The sequence below is a fragment of the Phaseolus vulgaris genome, chromosome 7 (genome assembly GCF_051622355.1).
Source record: "Phaseolus vulgaris cultivar YP4 chromosome 7, ASM5162235v1, whole genome shotgun sequence".
NCBI classification, from domain to species: Eukaryota; Viridiplantae; Streptophyta; class Magnoliopsida; order Fabales; family Fabaceae; genus Phaseolus; species Phaseolus vulgaris.
This window is the reverse complement of record NC_143504.1, coordinates 2,540,455-2,560,928: the sequence shown is the minus strand read 5'-3', so window position 1 is coordinate 2,560,928 and position 20,474 is coordinate 2,540,455. Positions and strand designations below refer to the sequence as shown.

Here is a 20,474-nt window from a genome sequence, read left to right as displayed (position 1 = left end):
AAAAATTGTTAAACAAAACACTATTAAATCGAAAAGTGAAAGTAATTAATTTAAAAATTTATAATATCAGGAAGAAGATTAGATTTCAGTTTATAATTTTAACGTTCAATTACTTTCCTTCTTGCACTGCAAAGCAAATATGATATTTATTATGATTAAAACTGTAAATTTTAACAATTAAAATTTTTCATAAATGAAAATTTTGACTATTAAAAATAACCATTAAGTTTACCTATGTTAAAAACACTTTGTGGCAAAAATATTTATTATTATTATTATTAATATTATTAATATTATTAATATTTGACTATTATTTTAATTAAGATTATTATTACTATTAATATTATTATCATTATTAATATTATTATTATTGTATTATTAATATTATTGATATTAACTATTACTATTATAAACCCTTAATTATTAACGGACATAAATTCATTGGTAATTTCATCCGTCAATAAAAATTTATTAGAATTAAGAAATTATTGACGAACAGATAAAATTGTCGGTAATTTTTTTGTCAGTAAATCAATATTTTTTTTTACTGGAGTCCAAATAATATTTGAAGTGTATTTCACAATATTATCTACTTATATCAATCTACTAATTATATGACAAATGAACTAGGAAAGTTATTGAGTTATTGTGAGAAAATGTGTTAACAATATCTTACTTTTAGATGTTTTAGTGAAAGTTTTCAAATTACGTATGTACATATCTATCGAATACAATAAGTATAGTATGATCACTTGATAAATAAAACTATCATCTAAACATTTCTAATTAAACAATATTTTAAAAAAATCTAAATTTAATTAAAACACAATTCAACCCCTCTCCTTATATTTTTTTTTTCTTCTAACTTTTCAACAAGATGAACAATAAAAATAATTTTAATTTGATTTATATTGTTAACTAAATCACTCAAAATTTGTGTCTCAAGTGTGTATGTAGTTAACCAAACACTTCATAAAGTCAATGATTACATAGTTCTAAATTTGCTAACGATTGAAAACAAATCTATTTGATGGGAAACAAAAACTAATGGAAAAAAGAGTCCTCACAAGGTTTAAAAAAATTGAATTCTTCATTGATGGGAAAACATCTTGCCTCAGTTAAAAGTAATAATAAAAATACAAACTAAAAAACTTCCATAACTTTATGTTACCATTCATCACTGTTTGATGAATTTGGTTTAATTGCCTATACTAATCGAACTTGAAATGCAAATCAAGAAGCAGGGCCCTCGTAAACTTTTGCAAACAACAAATTTTTCAGTGTAGATTTAAATATAACAATTATATAGTGATTAGGTTTTAGTGAAAAAAAAGAAAAATTAATAGAATTAAAAGTCATAAAACCTTTAGTGAAAAGTAAATAATTAGTAGTTAAAAGATTAGTTGTTAATTAGATACTAATTTAAAAATTATTTAATAATAGAAACTAATTTATAAACTATTTTTTTAGTTTCTAAAATTGTAACTAATTATTTTGGTATCTAAAGATTTCATGATTTTCTTGTTGTGTAGTGATTTAAATAAGATTAAGTATGAATATTTTATTATTTAAATTAAGGTTTATAAATAGAAAATAGTTAATTATTTTAATTTTATTTTATAAAAATCTTTATATTTCTAAAATACTCTTCTTTTGTATTTTCTCAAAGATTTTAAAGATAATTATTCATATCTTTTTATAGATTTCAACTCATCTTAGATATCTCTTAGGATAGTAAAACACTTTTCTCTTTTCAGAAATTGTTTTTAAGTAAGCTTTTCTTTATCTTTTTCTTTAGTTGGTTTTATGCGAAACGTTATATGCATATGGTTTTAGTTTATACATGATGTTTTTTTTAATAAAAATTAATCTCTAGTCTAAAATTATTATGGTATATATGAATTGTTAAACAAATTGTAAAGGTAATGAAAATTAGTTAAGTTTTCATAATAACTTAGGGTAGGTCACCGTGTTTTGAGTTTTTAGTAGGATTTTTATTTTTATTTTTAGAGAATATTATGAATATATTTAGTTTTAATATGAATAATTTATGTGACAATAATTTTTAAGAGATTTGTTATATGAATTATATGTATAACTAATGTTCCTAATAGATATTGTTAGTTACTAATATATTGTATGAATGAGATATATGGGATATTGAAAACGATGAAATATGTTATATTTTTTAATAGTTAAAATTGTATGAGTTAAATTGGTTTAAATGATCTTCTTTATAAAGAAATATTTAATTACATTTATAAAAAAATAAACTAGAACATTATGGACCAATTTGATACAATTTATATAAATATGCAAAATTAATATTGTTGATAAAAAAAATATATATAAATACAAATTTTGGGTGCCATTTTGTTTGTTGAGAGAAATTCATTTTAGTGAAAATTATCTTTTGTTTGATTAGAGAAATTCATTTTAGTCAAAATTTAAAACCTTTGTTTGCTTGACAAGCAAACTACTAGCGAGTAGAGTAGTAGTTGAACAAATTTAGATATGTGCTCAGTTTGTTGTGCTTAATCTCTTTCGAGAAAAAATTGGTGGCTCAATGAAGATAATGTTTTTTAAATTTTAAATAACATTTTTTAAATGTTTCAATTTTTTTTTATATTTCACTAAGTTGTTATATTTTATCAACATATATATTATTATAGTGATGTGTGAATTAAAATTTATTATTATTTGAATTAATTTAGGATGTGTATGAATAAGACTATATCATCATTATTCATAGGACATGTACTATATTGTAAACATCTTTATTTTTCAAGAAGATAATATTATGTTGGAATCTTTTTGTTGTGTATTGAATTTGGAGTTTTGAAGAATATATCTTGACTCTGCTAATATTGGACTCTCACATAGAGAAAAATATCAGGTGGTCAGAGTTAAAAGAATATTACTATGACCTATTAAGGACTTGTTATATGTAGGTATAGGTATTCACCTTGTCATATAAATGAATTTGGTCTTATTTTGTAGTTTTGTTGTGAGATTACTTAGTAAAGGTAGTGTGACATGTGCAAATATTTGAATCTAATCTAACTCAATACATGTGTTTTTTAGAAATAAAGTTAAGTGTTTATGATATTGATGTTATGATTTATGACATGAAATGTAGTTAGTAAGGTAAGAATTAGACACTTAAGTCTAATATATGTTTAATGAATGAAATGAATATGCATAAATAATAATGTATGAATAAGATATGAATGAGTTTTATGACTCGTGAAAATATATGTATATGGTTTTAATATATGCATTTATGTAAAGTTTTAAAACACTTACTTACTCTAACTTGTGTGTTATTTTCAACTATAATGATCATATATTAAAGTGAAGAGATGATAAAACGAAAAGATGAGAAAATAATTTTTTCTATTATGTTTAGTTATCCTTTTTAAAATGTACAAACAATTTTATTTTCTGAAAAGATAAATTTATTTTTGAAGGGAGAGTTTAAGTTTATATGAATATCATGTATGCTTATATTAAGTTTAAGATGTTAAAAAAATTATTAAATGAGTTACGTTGTAAACATTATTTAATATTAATTTATCCAAAATTAGAATTTTAATTTGTGAATAAATTAGCTTTTAATTGTAAAAGCTATTTTATTTGTTCTAAAATATTTATGGTATTTATAGAAATACCAACATAGGAAGGGGAAGTTAAAACTATGAAGTATATATAGATAGGGTTATTTATAAAACTAGTTCAATTAGGTACAAAGTGAATCGCAAATACATTTAATTACCAAAACCTTCCATACATCTTAATATTCCTGCTCCTGGTTAACCAGTGGGGTTATGTAATATTATTTTGACATTTCATTTCTGGACACTTTTCTAATATTCCTTTTTTATGAGAAAAAGTGTGCAAGGAAATTTTGTAAACTTTGAAAAAGCAATTGGGAGTAACTTTGATCTTATAAATTAGTATTTTTTAATTATAGCGGAATATAATTAAAAATATATTATAGTTAGTTTAAATTAAATATTACAAAATTAATTAAAATTATTAAATGTAATTACAAATATATTTAAGTTAGTTTAAATTAAATCATTCCAAATCATTTTACAGAATTTCTTACTTTGAATAAATTCCTATATAAATAATTATAGTAAAGGCTACATAATCAAGTAAAAAGTAAATTGTAAAAAAAATCATAAATAATTGTTAGAAAAATTAACTTATATATAAATTAACCATTATTTTCTTATAAATCACCGTATTGTATAAGACATATACCGATCAAGTCAAAGTCAAATGTATTCCATTTCGATCTAAATCATGAGAAAATCTAGAACTAATAAAATTAACCATGATTTTTTAGATTATTATTATTAATTTTCACATAATTATGTTGGTGTAATAATATTAATTTAAATAAATATATTATGAGAATCAATATTTTTAATATGTTTGTACAATGTCTCTTATTATATTGCATAAATGATCTAATTTACTTATGCAATATTTCTTATTATATTATATAAATATTCTGATTTACTTACGTAATATTTTTTATTATATTACATGATACTTCGATTATATCACAAAATACTCCGATTTATATATATGATATTCAAATTCTGTGAAAAGATACTCTCAACTAGAATTTTAGCACTATATTTATAACATATACAAAATTTTATGTTCTTATTAACTTTAGAGTTAAGTATTTTCAACAATTCCCTCAAAGTTGAATCACTATAATTTAAAGAAAAACTAGTAAAAAAAATAAGTACATTATTCAAACGTATTTTTTCATTCAAACGTATTTTATGGAAAAGACATTTGTTTTGATGATAGGTAGGAGAATTTTGAAGTCAACGCTGATTAAAAACACGTTTGTCTTGTTGGCGCATCGCACTAAGCAAGAAATCATGGAGGTGTCCGAGGTACTCAGATTTCGATCACACAGCTTCTCCCTCTTCCGGCGTGCATCCATCTCTTCCACAGAGCACCCTCACAATCATGTCATACCCATTCCACCAAAATTCAGTACAAACACAACGCTGTCGGTGGCAACAACAGCGAAGAAAAAGTCAAGCATCGAAGGTGTGAGCGAAGAGTTGACCACCATAGCCTCTATGAACCTTGATTTCGCACCCTCGCGGAGACGGGTCCGTGCAGCTTTTGCCGAGGTACATCAGCAACTGGACCATTTCTTATTCAAGGTTAGTTCTCTCCAATTTATCATTATCTTTGCAATATGGCTTTGGTTGCATCCATCTTTCAGATTTTTGCCTTGTTAAAGAATCACTCATTCGTTTTGATTTTTCAATATCTCCCCTGTTTTGTCTTGGGTTGGCTAACTAGGCTGCTCCTGCTGGGATCAGAACTGAAGAAGTAAGCCTTTTCTATTTTTGGCAAACACTCTCTGCGGGGACACGCTTTCTTTTGTTAGTTTGTTGAAAAATATGATCAATTTGGTTTCTTGTTTATTAGTGGTACGAGAGGAACTCCAGGGGATTGGAAATTTTCTGCAAAAGTTGGATGCCTGAATCTGGCGTTCCACTCAAGGCTGCTTTGTGTTTCTGTCATGGATATGGCAGCACTTGCACTTTTTTCTTTGAAGGTGCTTTGTCATAATTACATTCCTTAAACCCTTAGATATGTTTTTACTCAGTCTAATGATAAAAATTTGTCATTTAGTCTCTCATTTTGAAAAAAAACTTGTAATCTAATACTATAGTTTTAGTATTTCATTGAGGCAAGTGATGCATTATGATCAAGGTAACTCGTCTTATCTGGTGGGAGAAGTGAGTAAAGCTTTTGTTGTTCTTGTACACTAGTAATGTAGTTGAGTGTCTGTTTTACTTACAGATTTTGTCCTGTTAAATATTATGAGTTTTGCTTCGAGCCCTTTAAATTGACAAAACATACAAAAGATTATAGAGACTGTATAGGGAAGAAAATATTCACGAAGACTAAATTACAACTTATTAAAAATGGGAAACCAAATAGAAAAGTCACGATGTTTAGAGTGCTCAAAAATATAATTGAGCCCAATTTCATTTTAAAAAGTAGCTAAGTTGCCCTTTGAAGTATGTTGTGCTGTCAATTTTTATCAAAGCTTGAAACTTGCCAAATGTAACAGGGGGAGTATTTGAATTTTTATTCAGGTATTGCCAAAAGAATAGCTGCTTCTGGGTATGGTGTTTATGCTATGGACTATCCAGGTTTCGGTCTATCTGAAGGATTACACGGTTATATATCAGATTTTGATGATTTGGTTGATGATGTTATAGAACAGTATACAAAAATCAAAGGTAAGACTTTTTGGCATCCATGATGTCATATCGATCTTTGTTGTAAATTTGTAATCTTTATATTTCAATTGACAGATAGGCCTGAGGTGAGTGGGTTGCCTCGATATATAATGGGGCAGTCTATGGGTGGAGCAATTGCTCTTAAGGTTCATTTGAAGGAACCAAACACTTGGGATGGAGTAATCCTTGTTGCACCAATGTGTAAAGTAAGTCCATTCCTCCATGTTGCAGTTGATGTCATCCACTTCATTATTATAAATTTCATGTTCTTATTCATTCCATAGTTTGAGAGCTCTGAACTGTTTTATTCTTGTCATGTCTTTGTCATCTCTAAGGTTCAATTTTGTTTTTCTGAAGGCTCCTTACCCTCAAAATAGATATTGGCAATAAACGTTGCCACACCTTAAGTTTTCTGAAGTTGGACATGACAAACATCACCCTCCAATTTGTGACTAATACCTCCTAATTCAATAGGCGCTGTTAATATTTCAAAGATAAGAACAATGTAATATGTATCACAGAATTTTATGATCCGATTATGAGTGGATCTAATTTTAAAGTCTTCTTTTCTTATCAATTATTTATGTTTGTGATCTGTATTCAATATTTGGTATCTTATACATTCAATGAATTTAAAAAATTAATGCTTGTCTTAAAAACTTCTGATGAGACTTTTCTCCCAGTCAAAATTGGAAGGAGTCCAAAGTCAATCTATAGGAAAATGAAAGCATCCATCATTTGAAGAATAGCCTTTCTTGGGAATATTTGAATATGTATCAGATAAACCCTGATTTATTCTTGTTTTGGTGCCAAGATTGCAGAGGGCATGCTACCATCAACTGCAGTTTTGAAGGTATTAAGTATTCTGTCTAAAGTGATGCCAAAGGCAAAGCTGTTCCCACACAAGGATATATCTAAGCTGACTTTCCGAGAACCTGGCAAGAGAAAAGTGGTTGGTAATTTTGTCAACCTCTAAATGTTCCATGCTTACAAGTTGAAATGATTGACCAGTGTCTTTCTATACCCTCCTTTTTGTAACTTGTCTTACATTTACTAAATGTTTGAGGTCACAAATCCTAATGATCTCTCTTCATAAATTTTAATTTATAACCTCCTGTTTAGTGGGTGGCATTTAGCTTGTCCATTTGTCACAATTTTTTTCTGCAACATCGTGGGATCATAGGCTAAACCACATATATATTTCTGTTAAAAAAAGTGACATGCACCCTTGCCTTAATTCTTATATAGTGATTTCAAGTTCATGACTGAAAGTGGCTGAAGCATGAACTGATCCACAGTATCTTCTATCATTGAATTATTGTGAACTATGAAAAGAACTTGAGCAAAACTAGTCCCTGAAAGTTTGCACTTCTGTACAAACTAATTATAGGACTTGATTCTTTCCTTTGTAGGCTGGTTACAATGTTATTTCTTATGATGATCCAACACGGTTGAAAACTGGCATGGAGCTTCTAAGTGCCACTCAAGAAATCGAGTCACAATTAAACAAGGTGGTTAGTTTTTGCTTTCTTTCCCTTCTGTAGTTCTGTTACATGTTATTTTCAAGAACAACATGTGGATTTCTGCTCTGGTTTATATGTGATTTTTTGCATGCAATAACTGTCATATAAATTGAAAACATTTATATCTTTTGAGAGTAATGCAGGTTTCAGCTCCATTATTGATTCTTCATGGAGCAGCAGATAAGGTGACAGATCCATTAGTGAGCCAATTTCTTTATGAGAAAGCTTCTAGCAAGGATAAGACACTAAAGATCTATGAAGGAGGTTACCACGGCATCTTGGAAGGGGAACCTGATGAGAGAATTTTTGCTGTCCATAATGACATTATCTCGTGGCTTGATTTTAGGCGCTCACTTGAATGAGGTTTATACTTCATATTTTAGTGTTGGCACCACCAAGATATTTTTTGATCTTAGTTAACAGACAACCTTAACAATTTCACAAAAGTTATCTCACAGGAATGGCACCTCTTATTATGGTAGCTAATGTACATGTCAATTAAGCTTTCTACCTTATCAGAAGAGGCTCATTTATGAGTTTAATCTTATTATTCTCTCATTGGCTTTTCAAACCAGGTGTAATCCATTATTCCCTTTCTTGTGAGTTGTGAGATTATTTGTGAAATTAATATAGTGAATTGAACACCTCAGATTGAATGATGAGATTACTATAGTTGTAGAGTTTAATATAATTGCCTAACAAAGTCAAAATTATTTATTGGAGTATATATTATTTTATTTTAATCCATACTACTAAATTTTAAAATAACACTATTTAAAATCTAAGATGAGATTTTCTTTTTTACATTGTTAATATAGAATATCTATCAATTTTGTTGACTATTCGTCTCCATAGAATAATTGAATTACTATATTTAATAAAGTTTTCCTTCCAAAAAAATAATAATAATGAGAGACCGTGAGATAAATAAAAATCGAAAAAACCACCAAACAAGGTTTATATTCTTTTACATAGAAGAAACCTAAATATTTAAATATTAATCATAATACCAGGATATATTAATTTGCGTAAATAGACCAATAAATTATCTTTTCTACTAGTAATTAATTGATAAAGAGAAAACAAAACCATAAATAATAATGTATTATGACATGTTTTGAATAATTTTTTTCTCATAAGAAAGAAAAAAGGAATTAATCTTCCCATAAGGTAATGTATAAATTAAAAACAGTATTTTAAAAACACTTTTATAAATTATTTTTTATATATAAAAAATGAATTTTATTTAACTATTATAGAAATCTTTATTGAGGAGTTCATCCAAATAAACAATTAGTATGAAACTATTTTTCCATAATATATTTTATTTTGTTTTTTTAATTTGTTAAATTAACATTTATTTGGAAAAAAAGGAAATTGTTCCTCGTTAGTCTTCGTTGTTTCGTTCAATTTATTTCCATACTAAACAGGACGTTGGTAGGAAAATAAATAGCACAAGACACGTGATATAGAATATTTTTTTTAAATAAATATTTATTGGACAAGCAAAAAATATTACGATGGAATACAAGTTTTGTGCAAATTAGCATTTGTGTATTATTAATGGCTCAGTTTTGATAACGTTCATAAATAGTACTCGATAATTGAAGTATAGTATTTTTTAAATATTTTTATTTACCTATATTTTTTAATGTTTACATTCTTTGTAATTTGATCTTTTATCTATTTTTTTAAGTTTATATATACTATGTATAAATAAAAAAAGAGAAAATTATATAAATATTTTATTAAAATAAAAAATTATTATATTTATTAATTTCTTCGTTCTAACCTATGTAGCACTGACACATATACACTGATACGACACAGATACGGATACAAAGACATCTAAAATCTCTAAAATGTAGGACACAGAGACACAGATCTATATATTATATAATTATGAATTATATAAATTGACAATAAAGATTTATGTATACAAATATATTGTTTCAGATTATTTTTTATAGCAGAAAGATGTTTTTCATGATTGGTTCACAAAGATTTGTTTATTATTTTTATAATTATAATAACAATTTATACAATAAAGTTTGAATTTTGATAAAGTTAATGTATTTTTCCTTTTTAAAATTGTGTTAGAATCGTACTAGAATTGTCAGAAATCTAACAAATACTTTTTGAATTGGACACTTCATAGATACGTGTCCTACAGGTGTCATATGAGTGTCGATGTTCGATAAAAATATCGGATATCAACACGCCACTATTTAAGAGGAGTGCCCGATTTTCAGAACTTCTAACTTTTTTTTTTTAAAAGTGATGGAATACATGTATATATATCTGAAGGGCAGAGACATTTTCTGTTACCTTTGGTCTCACACGCGCAGTGGCATCTAGGAAACAAGCACCATGTCACTTCTTAACCAACTTTTTAACAGAGGCGTTTTTGGAACTCGATGGTGATTTCCCATTGCTTATAAGATTTAACTTTTCTGATTCTCATGATACTTGATTTTAGGTTTTGGGTGTTTGTGTGTTACTGGATTTTACGTTGCTCAAGTCAATTTTTGTTTATCATATGCTTGCTCAAATTATAATTGAAGTGTTTGTCGTGTCAAATTCAATTTCAGTTTTGACTCCTTAGGGTTTGTTTACTTTCTTGAAACATGTAAGATATTGAGGTATATCCAATGTGTATAGACAGATTTTAGGGTGTTTGGGAAAGTGAGCTATTCTGATGAAAGAACACGGATCCTTGGTTGATGGATCATTTCTATGACTGTCCTTGGTGTGATAGTGATTGTTCAAAAGGTTGCTTTGCAGTTTTGGATTTTAATGAATGTTCTATAGGTTTTTCTCTGAACTATGTATCTAATGCGAATACACCTGTGAACATTCTGCTTTTCGTTCTTTTTCATCTTGTAGCAAAACATGCCTGAACCTCGCAATTTCACGCATTAAGCTGCTACAGAACAAAAGAGATATGCAGCTGAAACAAATGTGCAAGGAGATAAGCCAATTTTTGCAGGCTGGCCAAGAGGCAATTGCTAGAATCCGGGTAATCCTTCAACGGTTGGTTAATAGCTGCTAGTTTCTGGATCTTTTCTCCCTGTGTTGTGACGTGCCTTTTGTGAAATGTGTTGATTTAAATAGGTGGAGCATATTATACGAGAACAAAATATATGGGCTGCATATGAAATATTGGAGTTGTTCTGTGAATTTGTTCTTGCACGTGTACCTATAGTTGAGAACCAGAAGTAAGTCCTCGGGTCATATTAGTACTTATTGGCACACCGCATACTGTCGTGCTGTGTATTTTCTCTATGGTTAACGGGCATGAACTTCAGTACTCGTGCAAATCAGATTGTGTTTTCAATGCTATTTTTCATAAATCTAAAATAGATCGATCTTTCTGCTTCTTTCTGCTTAACTAATTTTAGATGCTTTTCTCAATACATCAGAAATCAGAAACAGGGAAAATCTGTGTACACTATTGGCAGTATTTTGGTGAAGCTAGCAGTGAAAAACATATTAGATGACCTCTATTGTCAGTTGAAACTCAAGTAATTGTAATTTCATCGTTTTTTGAATCTTCAACGGGGGTAAAATATTTATATTTTTGAACATAGTGTTAGTATCTTATGATTTGCAGTTTGAATAACAGGATTTGACTTTGATATGATTTGAATATTTGCATAAAGAGATAAAGCTGTGGATCACTGTGAATCTTATAAATTACGATACATGGATGAAGCAATGCAATTCCATATCACCAATACAAAAGAAAAGAAACTAAAGGAGTACTACTAAACACATCCTTTTTTATTAATCAGATGTTTTAGTTTAATTATTCTAAAACAGGGGTTCCATGTTGTCACTCACTTATTCTATCTATTGTATTTGGCTGTACCATTGCTGTTTTAAGCCTTGTAAAATATAGGTTTCAAACACTCAGTTATAACTCGTGCTTCTGTTCTGTGGGACTTTTGGTCTTTTTTAGTTTAAAATTATTTCATTTAGCACTATTAATTATTTAAATGATGTATTTCAAGTTATTCTCTGTTATGTCACTAAATTTTACAATTTCATACAGTTTATAAATCAATGAAATAAATAAAAATAAAAGCATATTTCAGTTTGATTAAAATTATTTTTTTATAATATTGTTTTCCATGAGATCCCTGCTCACAATTTTCTCCAATGTCCTTCTTGGTCTCTCTCGCTTTTCACAGGGCTAAAAACTGTATAATCCACTCTCACTGGTGTTTTCAGGGACTTTTGTGAATCTACCCTCTTCACTTGTACGATTTATGAATCATGATTAAAAAATTAGCATAACAATTTGCACTATGAATTGTGATTCAATGACCTTGTTTCTGAACTTAAATGGCGTAAAATGTATGGTTTTAAACTTGGTTCACCAAAATTGTTTTTAAATAACATTAGGGAGGAATAAGTAAATGATTCTACTGCCATTTATTGATCTTCCATGCATTGAATATTTTGAGTTCTCTTTCACTTATAGTAGGCATTTATATACATCACACCAAATCACTTTTAGTATAGAGAATATTCATTTTCATAACTGAATTGAGTTTTCAAACATTTGCACCTTATACAATTTAAAGCAAAATACTTTTTTAGTCAAACTTGAAGCCTTCCTTCTCCACATGATAGGGAGTGCCCCTCGGAATTGCGAGAAGCCATTGCAAGTATAATTTTTGCTGCTCCTAGATGTTCAGATGTACCAGACTTATTGCACATCAAGAACTTGTTTACTACTAAATATGGTAAAGAATTTGTCTCTGCAGTATCGGAACTTCGGCCTGATTCAGGCGTGAACCGCACGGTGATTTATCTTTAATTGCAGCTTCTGAGTAGCAAACTGTTACAGCTTCTAAACAAGTGCTTACTATCATTTGTCCATCTGTTCTTCTGATATGATTTTTTCAGATCATTGAAAAGCTTTCAGTTACTGCTCCACCTGGAGAGGTAAAACTCAAGGTTTTGAGGGAGATTGCAGAAGAATACAATATAGGATGGGATTCTTCTAAAACTGAGGCTGAATTTAGGAAAAATCATGAAGATCTTCTGGTAATATTATCAGTGGATGCTTGTTTCTTCCTTCATTAGTTTACATTAAAAATATTATCTTCTACTAGATTCATGTGATATCATAATAGTCATTGACAATAGATACCATCTGTATAACCGATAATTTATCACTTTTCTAACTATAATGGTCTACTACCATCTTGATCCCTGACTCTGACCCCAGAAATTACTGAGAATTTAATCCTAATCTCAGGGTACTTGGGTCTTCGTGTGATAGTTCTACCATGAGCATTGGGAAGTGGCTCTAGCTATTGAGGGTATTTGTCTTAAATCTCCTCACATATCTTCTGTATATGTCATAGATATTCTACAAAGTGTAGGTTGATTGTCGATTGTCTAACACAACCTTCACCTTTTATATGGGCTTGGGAGGGACTATGTAAAGAATTGCAACAAGGATCAAAGTGGGCAGGTTTATAAGTGAGATATTCCGCGAATGCTGGAGATCTCAAGGTTATCCGTTTTTCATCAATTTTTCAAATATTAAGGTGTCTATTTTATTCCAAGTTCCTGGACTTTTCAAATTTAGCTTGTTTAATGGGGAGTTTGGGCGATTTCCTTCTCATAGACATGGTACTGGACTAAAATCTTTTGCAGGGAGGTTCCATTTATTATCAGTGGTAGTAATAATTTCAGTTATTTGGTCAACTGGTTCTGCTTAACTCTGTCGTCAATCAATGTGAGTCTACAGTGCCTTAGAGTTCCTTTGATATATATACGACTTAAATATACACGTTTATATTAGAACTTGACATTTAGAAGCTTGTTTCTTCTAGACAATGGAAATCTAAATCTTGAATTCACTGACCTACGTATTATACTTTATAGATTTAAACCAAGTGTTGCGAGCTAATATTCCCCGATTTTTGAAGCTTTAATACTTTGCTGTCTCTCTTTTACTGTAGTGTTGGGAATTTGCTCATCTTTTCTTAATTTTTATCATGATTTTCTCGTGTTACCTGTAGGGAGGAGCAAAGCAAGTTAGTGCTGGAGTTACGCCTTCTCATATACCCAGCAGAAATGGTTCTAATAATTCACCATCTCGTACTACGGAACCTTCTATCAAGTCCGTGCACGATAAACAAGAATATAAACAACGTGAAGTTCCCAGCCCTTCTAACAATAATTCTTCATTGAATAGTAATGAAATTGAACAGTCACACAAAAATAATGATGTTCCCGTTGGAGATGCTAAAAGTGAGACAAGATTTCAATCTTCTGATGTACTGGAGAAGGCGCGGGCTGCCATTGCTTCTGCAGATCGCGCATCTGCAGCTGCTCGTGCTGCTGCTGCACTAGTCCAGAGTAATTTTGGATCATTGAAACTGGAAGGTAAATAAATCTTCACAGTGATCGTAAGAATGCAAAAGAAACGTTCGGAACTAAAAGCCAAAGGAGAAAGTTATGTTCTTTGTTGTGGAGGTGACAGCTTCATAAAGTAGTTTTAAGTAATAAAAAGTGTGCGGTATGCATTGTATATTCGATATTTTATATATGTATATCATTGTAACGTAATGAAGTACTAAAGAGTGTAAACTTTTCTAAATCTTTCCTTATTCTTGCTACAGGGAATCATTGTGTTCATTTTCAAAGTTGTTATACATACTTATCATCTCAGGCATGTTTTATTGCAGGTATGGTATAAACTTTTTGTAGTTGTGATATCATCTACTTGTTAGGTGTTGTGCCCTTTTCAACCCAACACGTGCAAGTGTGGTGATAGCTTCATGTGCGATTATATTTGACAGGATAGATTATTCTATTGACAACCATAGTTTATCATCAGTTATTATTTAAAGATGTGTGGGACAAAATGGGAAGTCTGGTTATATTTCAGAGTGTCTGTAATTTTTAACTCCAGTTGGTCCTCTGGTGGGCTATTTTGGTTCACTTAAAACAACAAAAAAATAATTTAAAAAATAAATAAATAAAATTATTTATTTTTTAAAAGGATGTTACGGGAATGAAATCATTTTTTTATAAAGAATTAATTCAATATAAATTATATTATATGTATATGTTTTAATAAAATAATAATATTTTTAAAAATGTTTAGAAATATAATTATTATTTTAAAAAATGAGTTGAAGTCTATTTGAATTGTAGGTTGAGTAGGTCAAGTTAAAATTATTGGTCTTATACTTCCTGCACCTCCATTATTGTTACATGCACCTCCATAACTTTAAAAATGGTTGTCCTACCCTTGCTAGAGGTTTTTGAAACACATTTTAAAAGAAGTATTCCTTTTGGATTGGATAATTCAAAACGTTAGTTTTAACTTTTGGAAAGTACATTTTTGAATAGTGATATTAGAGATTTGGAATGACTATTTTGAAAAATTTCTATAATAACATTTCCAGAATACTTCATAGCCAAATTCAGAAAGCATATTAAAGAAATTTTATTTAAGTTCTATAAATTCTTGAAAAGGTGTTAATCACAGTGTCGAAGCTGATGGAGGAGGAGCTGAGGTGGTGGCGGAAAGATGAACAGGCGGTGACAGAGAGGAAGGTCGACGAGAGAAGGGTTCTTGTGTCCAACATTAATCACAACGATTCCATCATCAAAGCGTGATCATTAGATGATGTCATCGCTTAGATGACCATTGTCACAACTTCCTCCCCCTCGCCATGTCGAGAGGTGCCTTAAGGCCTCTTTCAAGGTATAAATTCATCTTATTTTTCTCTTTTTATCGTTTATTTGAATTCAAATTCAATATATCGATTAGATGATCATCGTCATCGTTTATATGACTATTATTGACAATTTGCTCCCGATCACCATCCCAAGAGGTGCCTCAAGACCTCCTTCAAGGTATAAATTTCATTCAAATTTTTTCTTTTAATCTTTTATTTGAATTCAATTCATCAACCATACCTCGTAGGCATTGAAAGAGACCGGATTCCCTAAGTTGAAAGAAAAAAATTAGGTCTTACTCACTATTAGTACAAGGAAATGATAAGGAAGCTATGAAAGAAATTTTCAAATCAAGTAAATTCTAGATTGCTTTTTGCAAGGATTTTCCCAACTTAGAAAATTTGTTCCATAATATGCTTTTTGAATTGGTCTATCAAGAATGTATTTCGAAATGGTTGTTCTAAATGTTTTCTTGAATAGTCATTCCATAACACTTATATCACTGTTCCAAAACGTACTGTTTGGAAGTTAGAAGCAATATTTAGATATTCCAGTTTGTAAGAAATACTTTGCTAATAAATATCTTTTGAAATGGATATGGGGGTGCAGGTAGTAATATGGAGGTGCAGGAAGCAAAGAGTGAATTATGTTTACATTAAATTATATAATTTTTTCTAACTAGTCAAGCTTGAGTTTTGGGCTTTTTGATTAGTTTATTTCATCACTTTTACGGGTGGGTATTTCGTTTTGCACTCCTTTGTTTCCTTCCTGCACCTTCATGGGGATGAAAGAAGATAAAACTGCGCTCCTTCTGTCACCTCTTGCCTTTGCTACTGCCGCCGGCCACCTTCAGGTGCTTCTATATAGAAGAATTCTAGGAGTTCTACAAGAGTGAACATGTCTGCAATTTCAAATATAGCATATTGAAAAGATAATCAAAACGGACTTATTGGCTTTGAAGGGTCCTTCATTCTTGTCTTTTAGAAATTACAAAATTCTTGTCTTTTAGAAATTGAAATTCTAAAGTTTTCCCGGAGAGGGGCCTTTAAACAGAGATAATTGAAAATATAATAAGTCTATATAAATGTAAAATGATTTTAACTATGAAATAACATATATTTTGATAACTTCCACAATAATTATTTTAAAAATCATATTACCACTCGTTTGTGATTTTAGATGATCCCATAAAATAAACTTGTTTTACACTGACGCTACTATTAAATTCTAAATTTCATGTATTGCAAAAAAAGAGATCAACACATATTACATTAAGTTCCTACTTAAACATACAAATTTGATATCCTGACTAGAGGAAGTGTAGCAAAGCTAAAGTAATAAATCCAATTGAAAGAAACAAAAAGACTTATAATACAAAAGTAAGAGAGACAAGAAGATAGAGAGATGCAGTATTTGAGTGGGGAGCATAATTGGTTATAAGGGCACCAAAAGAGGTGGTGGCAGGGCTACACACCAAGTGAGTCAGAAGAACCAAAACATTCTTGTTGGCACTCCCAAACCCCATGACCTACATGCACTCTCACTCACCCTACTCACTCTAGTGACCACACACAGAAGCAGACTAAAGAGTGAACCCTCAGGCTGAACCCTAAGGTCCCTAGGTTTCACATAAGAGCCTTGTAGCTCTAGCCCTTTACACGCTATTATATCTACATCATCCCATTTGTCACTTCTCACAACCCTTCACTCCTTTTTTGTAGGTAGAGGTTTTTCTCAGACAAGAGATTTTTAGTTTTGTATTGTATCTTAATACACACACTGAGTGCATAATCACACTTCTCAACCCCACCCCTCTCTCATACAACTCCATTCTTCTAGTCTGAGTCACAAAAGACACACAGTACCTATGCATGAAACTTCAGCAAACAGTTCTGTGAGAGGCACACTAACCGTACATTTATTCACTAGTGTGATCAGAAAGAGAGAGAAAGTTCGTGTTTGTGTGTGACAAAGATGTAACGTAGGTTTGCAGGGAGAAATAATAAGGACATAAGTGATAAAGACCGGAATAGTAAAGAAAATTTGGTGGAGTTGGTGGGGATGCTATGTGATCACTGACCTTCCTGTAGCTGCTACCAAGAAGGGGCCGGGCCTCCCAACCCCAACACATTGTATGCATCTTCATATCTTTTCATTGATTCATGTTGCATCCGTGGTCCCTTTATACTTTTCATATACTTAATCTCTCTTTTTTCATTACCACACTCCTTATCTTCACTTTACTTCCCCCATTCCACCATTCATATCCACAACATATACCTGGGATTTACATATTATAAACACAACTTTATATCACTACAAATAGTATTTTGTGGGTATCAAACTTACACTATCTCATAACTCTTTATATATATATCACTACAAGAAAATCATGAAATAAAAATTAATTTTTAGAAACCAAAATAATTAGTTGCAATAGTAATTAAATTTGAGACCATTTTAGAAACTAAAAGAAAAATTGGTTTCTAAATTAGTTTCTATTATTGTTAAATAGTTTCTAATTTGGTATCTAATTAGCAACCAAGGTTTTAACTACCAATTATTTAGTTTCTAAATTTGGTCTCTAAAACTTTGGTTGTTATTTAGATACCAATTTAGAAACTATTTAACAATAATAGAAACTAATTTAAAAACCAATTTTTTTTTAGTTTCTAAAATGGTCTTTAATTTAGTTACTCTTGCAACTAATTATTTTGGTCTCTAAAAATTGGTTTCTATTTCATGATTTTCTTGTTGTAGTGTATAATTTAGTATTTTGATATGACCTAAAAAATCATTTACATTAAATTTTATATAAATTTTAAATTAGGTAAAGTTGTAGTCATATGTATGGAGTGAGATTAGCTTCCAGTCAACTTACTCTTTAATAATTTTTTTGGCATATACTAACATTCAATTATTTAGTCATTGAATATGTTGATGATTCTGTATACAAATTTATTTAAGATAAATGGAAATTTACAATCAGGTATTTTTTTAGTCATTATTTATTTATATTTAAAAAAGTATATTTTACTTTTATTTAAATTTATTCAATATATTTTTCATTTAAGTTTTATAGTTAAATTTTAATATATAAAGATATTGAGTGAGTAACTCTATATAGTTATCTTCATAGTAACTTAATTTATCTATGTCATAAACTTGGGTAATTGTTTACAAAAGACAATGATAAGGTCATTTGTTAAGTTAATTTTATTCAAGAAATTATAAGTAGAGCAAATAACGGGAAATATTGCTTATATAAACAATACTGTATTAAATAATCATGATTTGGAAGAGAGATTTTAATTTAAATAAAATTTTAAAATTAAGTTGAACACTTCCTTCAATAATCATAAATTGAAGTGCATCTTTATGCCAAACATTTAAATCCATGTGTAGTATTGTAAGGATAACAAAATTAAAGATAAATAATCCGTTTAAACTGCTATGCATAGATGTTTTAAATCAAATTTAAATATAGTACTAAAGTTGAAGTTAAACAATGATGTTTTTAAATACTCACCCTTATATGTAAAGTACATAAATTTATATAGGATTTGAGAGTATCCCAATTCTTATACAAAGATAAACAATAAACACAACTCATTTAATAATTTTTTTCTTGACAAACTAATAAAATACGAAATACATTTTAGTATTAAAATAAATTATAAGAATTGATGAAATGAAAGATCTTGATTTAAAATACAATATCAATAAAAAAATATTTAAATATTTTAAAATTCTAATTACAAAATTAAGAATGTGACAAAACAATATATATTATAGGTGCACATTTGAGGCAATATTATATTATGTAAATTCTTATTTATACTTTAAATTTTGTTATAATTTAAGTGTGAAATTTAAATATATAATTACATTAAATATTTGTACTGAATGATGTTAATTAGTAGTTAACAATAATGAATATGTTCCAAGCTGTTAACTGTTGTCTGGGTAGGCACTTGAATCTAATACTATATTTAAATTATGATAATAGAAAAAGGTATTTATTTATTTTAGTTAAAAAAAAATAAGAATTTGGAATGAAAAGAAGAAGAAAGTTAAAAGTGTTAGAAGTCTCAATAGTCAATTTCTAAATCAGGGCCTGCATGCATGGTATTATGTATTGATGAGCATGAAAGTGAGAAGGAGGGAGAGAATTGAAGTGAACCCATTGATGTGTACACTTCACCTAAAGAAAGAAGCCTCATTGATTTTGCTGATGAAGGGTCCTTTTCCTCTTCAATTTCCTTTTAACAGTTCACATTTTCCCATTGGTCGGTTTTAGATCTGCCATTGTTCCATTCTTTTTTCTTAAGCATCTTCCTGCATGCAATTCCTTTACATCCTTTTGTTTTCTCTTTTTGACCATGCCCACTGAAATCATATTCAAATAACCTTTAAACTGTCTTTAATTATATATAATAAACAAAACATTTTCAGTATGCAGCATGCTTTAATTCTGCTATTTGGATCATTACAGTTTGGATCTTTTCATGCTCATGCTCCTATAGTTTTGAAGTAATAAGCAGAAAAATTACTGCAGTTTTTTTTATTTAAAAAAAGCAGAAAATATTGAGTCATTTGGGATTATGCAGTAATATGCTGATATTTCTCTGCACAGTTTTTATTGTTTTCATGCATTGATAAAACAAAAAATGACGTGCAAGTAACCTTGAGCAATCAGACCTAAATAAACTAATAATGCAAGTGTACGACGACAGTGCAATGTATATCATGGTGGAGTAGTACAATCAGATCATGCAATATTTTCGGGATTGTGCAATTAAGCATAACTGGTTCTGTTCAAATCATGTGAGCATGTATTGTGAAAAATATCTTTATTTTTTTATATTTTATGATTTCATTGTACATATAATATAATAGTTAATATGATATATATATATATATATATATATATATATAAGAG

General features: G+C 29.3%; 2 protein-coding genes across 8 annotated transcripts; both read left to right on the top strand.

Annotated features, from left to right (window-relative positions):
* The first annotated feature begins 4,830 nt into the window (after positions 1-4,830).
* LOC137828471 (caffeoylshikimate esterase) lies at positions 4,831-8,468 on the top strand. Of its 5 annotated transcripts, none has more exons than XR_016523273.1 (8): positions 4,831-5,201; positions 5,344-5,373; positions 5,473-5,602; positions 6,150-6,296; positions 6,372-6,502; positions 6,993-7,248; positions 7,709-7,807; positions 7,963-8,468. XR_016523273.1 is itself a non-coding variant. In XM_068635073.2 (8 exons), the coding sequence occupies exons 1-8, from the start codon at positions 4,908-4,910 to the stop codon at positions 8,179-8,181; spliced, it is 1,188 nt and encodes a 395-aa protein (XP_068491174.1). In that variant the 5' UTR covers positions 4,835-4,907; the 3' UTR covers positions 8,182-8,468. The 5 variants fall into 5 exon arrangements, 3 of the variants coding, with proteins under 3 accessions (XP_068491175.1, XP_068491174.1, XP_090161100.1); XR_016523272.1 differs by having other exon boundaries at positions 4,832-5,201; positions 7,111-7,252; XM_068635073.2 differs by having other exon boundaries at positions 4,835-5,201; positions 7,111-7,248.
* A 1,633-nt stretch (positions 8,469-10,101) lies between these two features.
* On the top strand, positions 10,102-14,487 carry LOC137828010 (Regulator of Vps4 activity in the MVB pathway protein). 3 transcript variants are annotated; one of them, XM_068634402.2, is made up of 6 exons: positions 10,102-10,239; positions 10,706-10,838; positions 10,934-11,037; positions 12,458-12,629; positions 12,734-12,874; positions 13,861-14,487. In XM_068634402.2, the coding sequence occupies exons 1-6, from the start codon at positions 10,190-10,192 to the stop codon at positions 14,233-14,235; spliced, it is 975 nt and encodes a 324-aa protein (XP_068490503.1). In that variant the 5' UTR covers positions 10,102-10,189; the 3' UTR covers positions 14,236-14,487. The 3 variants fall into 3 exon arrangements, with proteins under 3 accessions (XP_068490503.1, XP_068490504.1, XP_068490505.1); XM_068634404.1 differs by having other exon boundaries at positions 10,204-10,591; XM_068634403.2 differs by lacking the exon at positions 10,934-11,037 and having other exon boundaries at positions 10,706-10,852.
* The last annotated feature ends 5,987 nt before the right edge of the window (positions 14,488-20,474 follow it).

Coding starts and splice junctions, on each gene's coding strand:
- LOC137828471 (XM_068635073.2), top strand. CDS start 4,908: ATGGAGGTGTCCGAGGTACTCAGATTTCGATCACACAGCTTCTCCCTC. Junction 5,202..5,343: donor TGGACCATTTCTTATTCAAG/GTTAGTTCTCTC, acceptor TTGGCTAACTAG/GCTGCTCCTGCTGGGATCAG. Junction 6,297..6,371: donor ACAGTATACAAAAATCAAAG/GTAAGACTTTTT, acceptor TTCAATTGACAG/ATAGGCCTGAGGTGAGTGGG.
- LOC137828010 (XM_068634402.2), top strand. CDS start 10,190: ATGTCACTTCTTAACCAACTTTTTAACAGAGGCGTTTTTGGAACTCGA. Junction 10,240..10,705: donor GGCGTTTTTGGAACTCGATG/GTGATTTCCCAT, acceptor TTCATCTTGTAG/CAAAACATGCCTGAACCTCG. Junction 10,839..10,933: donor AGGCAATTGCTAGAATCCGG/GTAATCCTTCAA, acceptor TGATTTAAATAG/GTGGAGCATATTATACGAGA.